Source organism: Aythya marila, assembly GCF_965140915.1.
Source record: "Aythya marila genome assembly, chromosome: 7".
Classification (NCBI taxonomy): Eukaryota; Metazoa; Chordata; class Aves; order Anseriformes; family Anatidae; genus Aythya; species Aythya marila.
The window spans coordinates 15,151,679-15,165,341 of NC_139048.1; the positions used below are offsets into that span (position 1 = coordinate 15,151,679).

The 13,663-nt window shown below is 33.1% G+C and overlaps 1 protein-coding gene across 5 annotated transcripts in view; it reads left to right on the forward strand.

The window, feature by feature from the left end:
- The window catches only part of ADGRA1 (adhesion G protein-coupled receptor A1), a 278,100-nt gene that overhangs the window by 161,299 nt on the left and 103,138 nt on the right, over window positions 1-13,663 (forward strand). Inside the window, exon 2 of one of the 5 annotated variants that reach the window (XM_082765155.1) lies at window positions 13,190-13,272. The exons of the other annotated variants lie outside the window; for them this stretch is intronic. Coding sequence (XP_082621281.1) covers window positions 13,213-13,272 — 60 coding nt within the window. The 5' untranslated portion in view covers window positions 13,190-13,212. The remainder of the gene's footprint in view (window positions 1-13,189; window positions 13,273-13,663) is intronic. 5 annotated transcript variants of the gene reach the window in all.

Here is a 13,663-nt window from a genome sequence, read left to right on the forward strand (position 1 = left end):
TGGCTTGAAGATAATAATAAGTATAATACTGAGAGTACTAGCAAAATTCCTGGTTGTGCATTCACTTTTGAGAAATTATACTTGAACTCTAATTTTGCTATTATACTAATAAACTGTTCTATTTTTATAGCTCTGTAAAATACAAAGTCCAATACTTTCAGCTACTGTTTTCTAAAATCTTTTTTTAAATGCTTACTTAACTTTCACTGAGAAATTCTGAAACCTTCGGAGAGAACATACCTCAGCATCCAATAAATAGTTATAATTCATTACTCAAAACATTTTTCACCACATGTTTAACTGAGCATTACCTGTTTTTGCTGTTAGAGAAGACATTTTCGGTTTCTAAACAGATAATTTTAGTAACTATAGAAATATATATAACTTTTTTTTTTTTTCTGGGTTGGTTTAATTCCTCTTGGCTTATTTTGTTGGTTATAGATTGATTATAGTTGATTATTTGTTGGTTATAGTTTGATTTAATAAAAAAAAATGATTACAATAAAGAGTTCAGTAAAATAGATTACTTTGAAAATTAGCAGGTGATATGGCAAGAAATGTTTTCTGAGTGTGGGTTTTCCTTCTAGAAATGTAATTGTTTCGTGACTTTCCAATGTCCAGCTGTATGTGATAACTGGGGGAAGGAGCCAATGGCACAAGTGTGAGAGATGTTTGTGTTGGAGGATTCAAACCCTGCATGTGATATTAAGGTGCTCACTGAGAAATAATTCAAAATTTCACTTTTTAATAGTGAAAGCAGTGGCTTGAACTTCAATTAACAATCTGGTGATTCATTAAAGGCAAGTAAAACAGTTTCTGAGGTCACATATCAAATATTTTCAGTTTGTTTCTTTTTTCCCTAATTTTGTGGTAGAGTCTATGAGTTGTTTTATATATATATTCTACATAGAAAAACAATCTTCTTTATGTTGTGGGGGATTTTCCAAAGATTTTATCACAGAATCACAGAATTGTAGGGGTTGGAACGGACCTCAAGAGATCGCTGGGTCCAACCCCCCTGCCAAAGTCAGTTTCCTAGAGCAGGTTGCCTAAGTAGGCATCCAGATGGGCCTTGGATATCTCCAGAGAAGGAGATTCCACAACCTCCCTGGGCAGCCTGTTCTGGTGCTCCATCTCTCTCACCATGAAGAATATATATATATATATAGAGAGAGAGAGAGAGAGAGAGAAAGAATATATATATATACACACACATTATATCTCTATAGGTATTTATATACATGTATATATATAGATAGAATGTATAGCAGAAGTCAGCAATGGAATGCATATTTCCAGTTTGGGTAGTGAGTATGTTATCTCTACTTTTTAAGCGGAATGTAGACCAAGGGTTATGATTTATGTAGAATACCTCTTTTGAAGTAACTTATGAAGAGACTATATAAATGAGTTGATTCATGAAATTACTGGTATGCTGTTGAGCTATCTTTAGCTTCAGAAGTGTATCCATGATATAGGAAGTGAAATTTGATTTAAAATATTACTGAAAATGTGACCTTATTATTTGTTGTCTATGAAGAAATTATTTAATTGGCAGAGTGTTGGTTGTGAGTGTTTTGGTCATCTTCAGTTTTGCTGGCTGAATGAATTTACCAAAAATATACTAGTGGAAATTTGTCAAGATTTTCTCTTTGGGGGGTGGGGGGTAGGGAGGTGGGTAAGGGTTTCAATATTTCCTTATTCCATTGACTGTTATTATTCTGTGGAACTTGAGAAATGTTTTGTTCTGTGGTGAATCCAGAAACACATAGCATGTTCTTATTCTTTTTGTTAGTTGATTTCAGTCTTAATATAAAAATAAAAAAAGAAAAAAAAAAAAGAAAAAGATACAAAATTCTGTGAAGTAAAACATTGTCTTGCAATAGTTGTTGATGCAATACAGTGGTAGTCACTAAAAACACCTATACAAAATAATGACGTGAGAATGTATTTTTCTCTTATTTTTTAAAATTGAAGTAAACTTCCACAGTTCTCTCCTGCACGAAATTTTTTCTATGTCCTGGAGCACACGTGCATGTACACCTACATGAAATTATATAGAAAAAATAAATTATGGATTTTTTTTCTAAGGAAGTCTCATGATTTTGGAGACTGGAGTTTTGGTCTCTCTGTGAATGGAGTTAGCAATGATTATTCTGGAAGGAATAGTGTAAACACTAGTGAACACACAAATGAGATATTATGTATTTATGGTGACTGTAAGCACTCCTATAGCTAGTTAACTCATCCATTATCTGAACTTTTGAAATCTTTTTTTTTTAATTGGGGAATGAAGTAGGAAAGAGTGAGAGAAGGAGAGTGGAAAACTAGCTAAACTGACAATCAGTTTGTTGAGATTACAGTTCTCACAAGATCATTCTCTGCTCTATTAAAATGTATGTTGTCAGAGGGTGTGGGAAGAGCAAGACATTTGGTGATGGGAGAGAAGGAGTTGTCTTTTCTGTTGTTTTCTTTAAAAAAAAAAAAAAAAACACTTTATGACAAGAAGACTTGTGATATCAGAAGTCTATTTTTTATTCTTGTCTGCCATATTAGACTGTCATGTGTTACTTACTGGGACAGTAGTCATGCACTCTTACATCATATTTTAAAAGTGTATCTCAAAGACAGGTTGTCTCTTGAGTCCATCTCAGTCAGAAATGGATTTTTAAGTAAACGAATGTTGATTCTTGTTCATACTGGGAAATCTTCCTCTGTATAGTTGGCCTATATTAAGAAGAGGTTGTACAGTAGTCAAACTGTTGTTCAACATATCTGTACTTTTCAGGTCTGCATTTATTATGATCATGGAATAACTACCTGACTGTAAGTTATAAAAATCACATCTTTAAAATTCTGTATTCCTACATAGAATTAACTCATTAGTCTAAATTATTTTTTTCTCCCAAACTGTCAATGAAAGAACTTGCAGGTGTTAATTGAGTTTCCAAATCATCATTGAAGGAATTTACTGGTTTTAATGCTGTATTAGTTTTTTTGTTTGTTTGTTTGTTTTTTGAAGCACTTATACTCTGTTTTAAAGAGAAAGGAATTCTAAATAGATATTCATTATATGCCTAGACACAGACAGTCATTCTAAGTAAAGTTAATTTGCTTCACTATCTCTTCTAAGGAATGAAACTCATCCTCAGCTTTGCTTTGATTCTGAGGGAACTTCATGACAGAATACAGACAATTAGATTTCTTTAATCAACTTGAAGTTAAATTCCCCCTCGAAGAGTTATATCAATTAATTAGATACGTATTTAGCACATTTTTGTTCTGTGCTGGTTCAAAATTTATTCCTTTGACATCTCAGAGTTAGTTAATTTGTAATTATTTGCAGCTTACAGATGGGATGACTCTGGTAGCTGATTTTGTAATTCGGTCATCTTGGTTTATCTTTAGCCAGCTTGGTCGTATGCGTGCCTGACAAGTGTACTAAATACAATTTAGAACATGGAATAAACTGATGATATTTAAGTTTTAGGCCATTGAAATGATACAGCTTTTAGTGGCATTTTCATTTCTCTATTCTGAATATTGAAATTAAAATGTCTTTGAGTACATGTGTTACCAGATCCACTGAAGCTCAACAATTTGTGTGTTTAAAGAAATTTTTCTTCTTTACTTTTGGAAAGTGAGTTAAATGTTTGGGCTTGAAGTATTCAATATTGATAAGACTAAAATATAACTATTTATTGAATACATCTGCTGCTGCATTGGTTTCATAATACATTATTTGGAAAGAGAGAATGTGTTGTTCTGATTGGTTGTGCTGACATAAAGCAAAATAGTAACCATATTTCTCAGCATTTTACTATCCCACTGAAAATTAATTCCCTCTTTTAAATACATATTCCAAATATTAAGGTAACCTAAAAATGTTCCTTTATAAAAGTATGCACATAGAGTTCAAATCTAGTTCTGACTAACACTCTGTTAGTATCTTGCCTTAGGGATCTATTTGCCATTGCTTTTTCTTTGGTTTACAGCCAAGGGAGCCACCATACAGCAACCATTTATTTCCCCCATGATCCTCTATTCAGCAGACTTCGTTCAACAGGACTCCCATTCTTTCTTCTCTCTTGCTACAGCCTGCTTGAAGAGAAAAGGAAAGAAAAGAATTCCTAGAAGAATGGGATTTCTTGTTCCTGTTGAGATTCAAAATAATGACTTGGGTTCAATTCCAAATTAAGAAGAACATAGTTTTAAAAAACTCTTAGTCCAGATTTTATATTACTTACTTCCATTGGTGTCACAAAGAGTTATTCAAAAGCAATTAAAAGAATAATAATCACAAGTTACTTGTGATAACCAAAACAATACAGTATTCCAGAAAGAAACTTGAAGGTAATGTTCTTTCAAATGTTAGCGTAAAGTGTTGAATTAAGGGTATAAGAGCCATAAAGGGTCAGGCAAAAGCCCAGTCTGGCCTGGTTTCCTGCCTCTAGTAGGAGTCTAGTGGCGTTGATGCTTAGGGGAAAAGACATAAAGCAGGGGAATCATATGGTTGTAGTTCTCTTTGTATATTTGCGATTGTATGGCTTATGGGCTTCCTAAAGAGACTGTATCCAGAAGATCATCAATAGAGGAAGCTGGTTCCTTCTTTGCAGAAAAAATGCTCTGAAGTTTTGAGACATCTTAATGGATTTGGTCTTACTGTACCACACGGTTTTGATGTATTCACTAAATTGTATTATTTGTGTTCTAAGATGTTGATACGGTAATCTTTCTTAGTGCAGAATAAAAGCTTTAGCACAGGAATGATGATGGTTGTTTAAAAAGCCAGCATCTGTTAACATTATCTTTTTGTGTGTGAAAATATATATTCATAGAGTGTCAAACTGCACTCCTAGAGGTTTTCTGTTATTAATCCTTGTATTGGATTTTTCATATATTCTGTGGTTTGTTTTTGTTTTTTAAGGAACAATTGTTTTAGATCAAAACAGGCTGGAGGCTATGAATTATGGATAGACAAGATAACACTGAATTGTATTCCTTTGCTAAATTTAGATTAAAGCCCCTCAGACCACAAATCTGATGAACCAGAATTGAAAAGCACAATGGCTAATTCAGTATTTACAGGTCATACAGTAGATGTAACAGCTGTGTAGTTTATGCTTCACTGACCAGCATATGCTCTAAAAGAAAAAGTGATCTTAGGACTTGACACTTTAAAAAACAAAACAAAACAAAATTTCTGTGACATTATATTACAGAAAACCTCCTGTATGTCATAAGCTCACTTTGATCAGTACTGTGTAAAGTGTCTTACCAGATTTGAAACTCTTGCTAAATATAGTCTATCAAAGTTGCATATGCAAAGTTGCATATAATTATCAGAATCATTGAAATGAAATTATTTACAGCTACATTGTATTTTTTCAGCCTTTATCATTGCACTTGATAGTCATCTACAGAAATGTCGTAGAACATCAATATTCTATTTGAGTGGTATTGATCACTTAAATGTGTATATTATTAATTTCCACATAAAATAGGGTTCCACATGCATTTCAGACTATTTTATTAACAGCTCCTGTTCCCTAGAACAATGGTTTTCAGTCTCTGTGGACTTTCAATGTACTTGATTGATTTGGCATCTATATCTTACGCCTTCCTGTTCAGAAATTTCATGTCTTTTTTAAGTCTTCATATCTGTAGTAAGTAAATGTGTAATGGGAGTATATGTCAGCATGTATGTACTTAATCTGAAATAAAGTGCATCTTACCCTTAGAGTTTAGCTTAATTCTATCAAATAACGAATCAAATCAAATGTCAGAGTCGATCTGCAGCATTAAGTTTTTCTCTACATTGCAATTCTTAGAGTTTCTGTAAGGGAGAAACTTTCAAACAAGATCAGAATCACTTAGTACCTTTTGCTATGGTGACTCTTGTGTTTTTTTTTGTTTTGCTGCTTGTGGTTTTTAGTTTATTTGTTTGTTTTGTTTTTAATATCTAGAATATTAGTGTGGACAGAAAACGAAATGGGAATGTTAAAAGCTTTTGGTATCTCCAGTAAATACTTAGAAAACCTACAACTTGGGCCTGATTTACCATTGTATAATCCTAATGGAATCACCACACCAAAAAAAAAAAAAAAAAAAAAAAAAAAAGAGTATGTATTAAGCTTGGTTAATGAGCTATGAATTTCTCAAAATACCTTATCCAGTGAGTTAGTATTAGAAATAAACTGATACTATTTTATTTCTTCATCTTTAAGTCTGAAAGATGATTTTCTTAGTATTAGGCTCAAGTTTCCTTTAGTTTATGTCAAACCCAAATCAACATTTTAAAATGAATGTAAGATACGCAGTAAGTATTGGGATGCTATAAGAATGAGCTGGCAACTGGTTGCTACTGACGATTATCTGGACATCCTTCATAGATGGTACTGTTTTTATTCAGGTTTATTTTTGGATTGCTCTGTGGTAGACATCCCCAACAATCCTCCTTCTCATAATACACCATTGCCACTAGGAAAAAGTAAGTTATCAATATGTGACGATTTGTTTTCCAATGTCTTCCAGTTTCAGGAATATGTATTCACTTGGTATACACTACCATATATTTGCTGACTTGTCAGTATCCCTGAACGTGGTAAAATAGGCTGCCCTCATAGTTCAGTCCAAATACTTAAATATTTTAGTGATTAATAGCAACTGAGAATAAACCTCCTCTGAAATGAAAGGCATCTTCTGCAAGAGGGCTATGAAAATCAAAAATGAAATATACCTTGTGTAGGCAAAATGTGCAAATGTGTCATGTGTTGTTATATAACCTGAAGAGTCAGGGAGAAGATGTTTATTCAGCTCACTGAACAACTATTGGAGTGAGGTTCACAACTTTAGGACAGTACATTAAACATCAGTGCAAGGAGGGAACAGACTACAGATTTCACATACAGCCATGATGATGAAAACGAAGAACAAGAAAACATTTCTAGCAGTGTAAGGTATCATTCTAAGAACTCTTTTTCTCATGTTGTTTAATTAATTTTGCTACTATGTTCTCCCATGAAAGCATAACGCACTGATTTGCAAAGAACTACTAGAGTTGAATTAGTGGGAGAAAACCTATGCCTATTTCTTCCTCCCTGAGTTTCAGTGCATGCATGTGTGTGTTTATATACACACATTTTAAATGCATTGAAAACGATGAAGTTCTGTGTTGCTGAATAGGATATTTCAGAAATAAGTTTGTAGAGGCACTTCACGCATCATTTCTGCATTTCCCATTGTGCTCAGTTTAAGGGTTTTGTCTCCATGCAGACACTGGGAAAAAATAATCTAAATGAATTTTGAAAGTGTTTAAGTGAAACTCTATGCAGGCACCCTTATCCACAATCAAAGTGGCTTTAATTCAGTTAAGTATAACTGAATTAATTTCAAAATTAATTCATCTAAATTGAACTAAGGCCACTTCATCTGAAAATGAAAGTAACAAATGGGTAAATAGAGTTTATTAATTCACTTGAAATTGAGACTTTTGCTCAAATTGTTCTAACTTTTCATGATATTCCCTTGCACACATTCTTAAAAAATGCACTCTCTCCATATTTTGCCACAGTTTTTCCTGTGTGGCATAAAAGGCACATCCTATACTAATTTTGCCACGGAGAATGACCTTGTCTTTGTTTAATCTTGAAACAGATATTTTTGTTCTATCTTTTTCTCTGTTTCATCTTTCTATTGCACTCTGGCTGGGTATTTATTTTTTCTTACACAATGCAGCAAGACTGACTGACTGACCTCTCATCCCAATAAGAAATAAAGTACATAATTTTATCTGTGGAACTGCATACTGAAAAATGCTGTACTCTTTTAATTACTTGTCATTAGTAAAGCTCCAAAAGCTATACTATAGCTGAAATGGATTTTTGCAAAATACAATATTCAGAAATCACTGGGAAGGTTTCAGGTCTAAAAACATGCTCAAGCTGATTTGCTTGATAACGTCTTTGAGATTTCTTTATCAAGTTTCATACTGTTATATAACAGTACATTTTTAATAATTATTTTACAATAATTAAACAAAAAAATAAAATGAACAAATAGAATTATTACTTTTTGTTTACAGTCTTTTTTTTAAGGTTTTAAAGTAAATAAGCAGCTAATGAAGGAAAAATGCAGAGCTGAATGAAGGAAAACTTATCTGTGAGTAGTTTTGGGTAATCAAATTTTCATAAAACTGTTAACAGCGTATATTAAGATACACAACTGCTTTACTCATATCTGTTTATATTTTCTGATAGCATTGGGTCATAAGTATTTCTTTAGTAGAACAAACACGTTATAAACCGTTAGCAACAAGATAGATGTTCAGAGCTGATATAGTTAGACTCCTGTTGGTTTGGATAAATCCTGCTCCCTCCTACTTATTCACAGAAGGCTTTGCTGGCCATGTTTTATAAAGAGGCATAAATCTCATACAGTTTAAGAAGTGTATACATTTTCAGGTTTATTATATCTAACTATATTCAGACAAATTTGTTTGGAATTTGTTACATTCCCACAGGTTTTGAGACTTGTAGAGTAGGAAGAGAGAGCAGTGAATCCACCAGACAGTCCTGGTAAGAGCTGAATTCTACACTATGAAAGTGGAAATGAATATTAAAAAAAAAAAAAAAAAAAAAAAAAAAAAAAAAAGTTGATTTACAACCATAAAAAGACAGACTGTGATCTGTTCAGATACTCTGGCGTTATGTAGTTCTGCCTTATGCAGAGAAGTAATTGAAAAGTCTGTGTTTTTTCCTAATTTTTTTTTTTTTTTTTTTTTTTTTTTGAAATACAAAAATGGAGTCTGGAAGGAGCTATATTTTTCGTAATAACAGCAAAAGATTGTTTTAACTGCCCAAGGTTGAAATTATTATGAATGTGGCATTTTTACTTAAAATGTGAAATATTCTAGTGAGAATTTTAGGCATTGAAAAATGTAAAAATTTTTGTTGATTTGTTTCAATAAATTTTGTTGATTTGAATATTATTATTTTTAGTCTGAGCAAAATAAAATGCAAATGTAATACTATATAAAATCGTAGGCAGACTGTATATCATCATGATACTTGGCAAATTAAAATGATGTCTGGACGGAAGAAAAAAAGCAGTTTGGCTTTTTTCTTTGTATTAGGTACTTGCTTAGCTTCAAAGAAAATAAAACACCATGCTGTCTGGTGCTTCTGATCTTGATTTTCAAAAAACAAACACAACCAAATAAACAAAAGGAAAAAAAAAAAAGGAATTCAGGAAGCCTACATAATACTTAGTATCAATACTGTTTTTTTCTTTGTTTTAATACAATATAAAACATAATTTATATTGTTATGAACAAAAAAATCTTGTCATAAGTTCCATTTCACAGGTTACCCAACTGACAAAGGTCAATATAAGATTACTGACAAAACTTTTAAAATGTTGACAATATATAAATTGGGTGTTACAAGGAGTGAAGTGTGAGAGGAAGAATCAAATTAGTTCTGAACGCAGCAATATCTTTATTAGCATTCTACTAAGCAATGTATGTCTGCTTTTAAAATTGTACACGCACTTGCTAATGCATGTAAGATATATGAAGGTGTAAGTTTTAACTGGTTTTGTCAAGAGCTTTGAAAGCAGATTGCTGAGATAAAAACTACTGCTACTTAGAGGACACAAGGGAAATTTCCTGCTTCAAGAGGATGAGTCCATTTTACCTCTGGTAAATATATGGTAAACTTGGAGTAATGGAGATACTACCTAATTTTTCTTGACAAGTAACATACATCATTTTTGGGGTGGGAGGAGGAGGATTTTATTAGTTGTCTATGTTATAAGATAATGCTTTGTCAAAAAATTAAGCATTGTTTTACAAGACTTCTGAAAATAGTTTCAGGTTAAAACCTGGCTTTTAATGAATAGCAAAGATTCCCGGTATTTTCAGGGGAATAGGATGTTTTTTCATCCTGTTTTTTCAAGCCCAGAGGATTAAATAATTCTTTGAGAAAAGCATATTATAATCTCCATCTAACAAAATAGTTGGAGGTTTTTACTGATACTGCTGCAGCAAATTTACATAAAGGGTGACCTGTGGTCTCAGTATTGAGACCACAGGTAGTATTATGAGTTAAAATATGAATTCATGGTTTTGTATACGATACAGCTAACCTGAATTTCACAGGAAGGACTCTACTAGGTAGAAAGCAAGCATCATGAATTTTGACAGACCTCAAAATTCTAACGATCAAAGAAAACTATTGTGAACTTTATCCTTAATATCTTTCGTCAGTTCTCATTTCGGGAAGCTCTATTCCTTCTTTCCATGATCTTTCAACAGCACTACCAAGAAAGTAATAACATAAGATTTTGACATGGCACAGCTATAGTAAATTCTTCAAATTTTATTGAAATCTTTGCAGCAAATTTGGAAAGACAGTCAAAATATTACCCTTACATATTAAAGGGTATATATATTTAAATATTAAAAAGCAGCCATCAATTCCCCAAACCTAGAATGATTTGGGTTGGAGAGGACCTCAAAGACCAGTTCCAACCTGTTCCAACACCTTCCACTAGACCAGCCTGCACAAAGCCCTGTCCAACCTGGCCCTATCACTTCTATGCACCCACAACTTCTCAAATTATTGGATTTGCTCTAGAATCTTTTTACTTAGTAAATTTTTATTTTTTTTTTAGAATTTAATCAAGTGCAATATAAAGCATGCAAAAATAGCTCAGCAAATATTCTATTAACTTTTCATAAATGCCCAAGTTACAAAAACTATTACTACTATTACTACTAAAATAATAGAAGATGGATGAAACTTTACTCATTATATATGTTTTTTAATAGCAACATACTTCAGTCTTAAATATTTAAATCAATCAAAATGAATGCATAATTTTAGTAAAGTGGGACAAAAATGCATTCATAGTGCATTTACTCTGCAATGAATTTACTAGAAAATTATTGTAGAAGCCCTCCAAACTTGCTAACAAGAATTGACCAATGTGTACAAGGATTCACAGTGTAGTTGTGGTAAATAATTTTAATCAGTATTTGCTTATCTTTCTGCTTTTCTGTGACAAAGGTTAGTTCATATCAGACTAATAACTTTCAATTGCCAGATGTTCATGTGAGTCAGACAAAGATAAATATTAAACCTTTTATTTTCCTGATTAGTGCTAATGTGCGGGGGAAAATGACTCACTACCAACACTGTAAATCACAAATCCTCTTCCTGGAAGGACTGAGATTAAGGAAGGTGTGCCCACTACTGCTTGCTATTGGTTTGTTTACATTGTTGACATTAGCATAGGGAGCAAACAATAACTCTATGCTGGTGCTTTCTGCTTCACTTATCACTGCAGGATGTAGAAAATAGAGCTCTGTTGCATCATTCATCTTTTTAGAACTACTGGCCTGACTTTTTCTTCTTTTTCTGAAACATTCAATAGACAAAATTTAGGTGAAGAAGCTAGAATAATTATTTACTTGGTGTGCTGGTGCATTTTGTGCTGACATTATCAGGATCAAAGAGATTTAATATCAGTAAGACCAAGTGATGGGCAAAATCATGTTACATAGTAAGATATAACCTCTCAAAGTCTTAATATTCTTAATTATTATCAGAAAAAAAAAAATCTAAGCCTTAGATATCCAGTTTTATAAGCAGTGTGAGATTTATCACTGCCTTTTGTTTCTAGAAGTATCTGCTTTCCTGTACTGAAAATCCATCGGACTCAGGTGTGAGCAGGCATTATTATGAAATCATATACATCTAAGATGGTTTCATCTTGACTAATGTCAGATAGCTGCTTTCAAGACTTACAAGAAAATTAGCCTGTACTAACAGAAAATAGGAGCAGAAAGTGTTAAAATATGCTTGTAGTTGTTAGCCTATAAATGATACATTAGAAGTGCTAGTTTCAAAAGTGGTGAATAATGGCTGTGCAAGTGAAATTGAAGTCTGTTCCCAGGGGGAGAAAAGAAAAGAAAAAAAAACCTATATTGATATAAATATCTCCCTTTCTGTTGCAGTTAGCATAGTTTTGATGAGAAATGTTTGCCCAAAAAAAATTATAGTAAGCCCTACCTACTTTGAGGGCGAGCAGCTTGCAGTCTCAGAGAACAGGAACTTTTACTGCTGCGCTTTCTTCCACAATTTAAGATTACATCCTTGTCTTTTGGAAAGCTCAAAACACACTTTACCTTTTTTAATGCTTCATGGTTTATCATACTAAATCAAAAAGTCATTAGAAACATACCTGGACAAGGAAAGGATGAACCAGCAATTACTTGCCTTATCTGCTTGAAGATATACAATTTTCAACTTCTGCCTTAAGAATCATTGGGAAAAAAATAAATAAGTAGTCTCTTTTATCAAAATACATTGGATGGACTGAAAGTACCATAAAGTGACATAACTTTGGGGGACTTTTTTTTTTTTTTTAATGTTTAAGTTCAGATGCAATTTTTTTCTTAGCATCTCATGGCAGAATCTATGTGCTTGTCAAAATGAGAGGTTTAGTCTCCGTCCACAAGAAACAGATTTGTAGATGTTACTAGTGAAAATGAGGGATGCATGGACTGAAAATGGCGTAAAGTCTGCCTACAGGTATATTGCAGGGGAAAGCAGTGAAAACAATCTACATTTGTAGTATGATTTAGATTTTTTATTACAGAACATATGTACATATATATGTGTGCAAAAGAGAGATTCTTGGAGAAAAGCCTATTCCTAAACCTTATTAGTTTTGTGCCCTGTGGTTCTAATACTGAACTCCAGTGACCTCACTAGTCACATTGCATTCCTTTTCAGTATAGAAGACCTTATTTTAGGAAGGAGCAAGAAGTGCTGAAGTACTCTAGATCTTCTGGATCATCTGCTTTTGGTCAATGGAATAAATTGTAGAATAAAAGTTTACCCTAATTTCATTTATCCGAACTTCATCAAAGCTTCATTCTAGTCTTTTAAAATATAATCAGCCTTTTTGACTGGGCCTAGGTTGTGGATGGTGGTTTGGTGTATTTTCTGTTGTTTGGTTAGTTTGTTTTGTCATGGACACTCTATCATCAGTTTCAGTCTGTTCTCTTCCTTTCATGGTTGAATTTCAGTATTATCTATCCTACTTGTTAACAGGTCAGATTTTTCACCAGTTTTGAAATAAACAATTGGATACTTTCATTTTGATGTTTAATGTCTTCCAGAACGGTGTAGATAATCTTTCTTGATGGTGAACCCATTTGGGCTCGTGTGCCACCTTTGTAACACTTCTAAGGCCATCACTGGGGTGAGTCTTCCAATGCTTTAATTTTGTTTTCTGACTGATTCTTCTTGCTGCTCTCAAAGCCACATTACAGAATAGCTTCCTTCAAAAGGCAACTTCTTTCCACACTTCTTTAGCTCTATAGAAGTAGCAGAGATTCTTACTCTTCCACTGTTTCTTGGTTTGTTTGTGGTGTTAGCCCAAAGTTTTATGGAGGGACTGATGAATCTCCTCTGACTCCCTCTTTCTTACCCTGCATTCCTCTGACCAGAAGTCATCTTCCTTGCTTATGAAATTTTGTGAATTTCAAGGTGTTGCACAGCATTTTGGGGAGGAGAGGGGAGGAGTAGAAGAGTCCAGACAATATGATTGTATATATAGCAGGTAGCAGAATTTGTTATCCTAATCTCTTCCT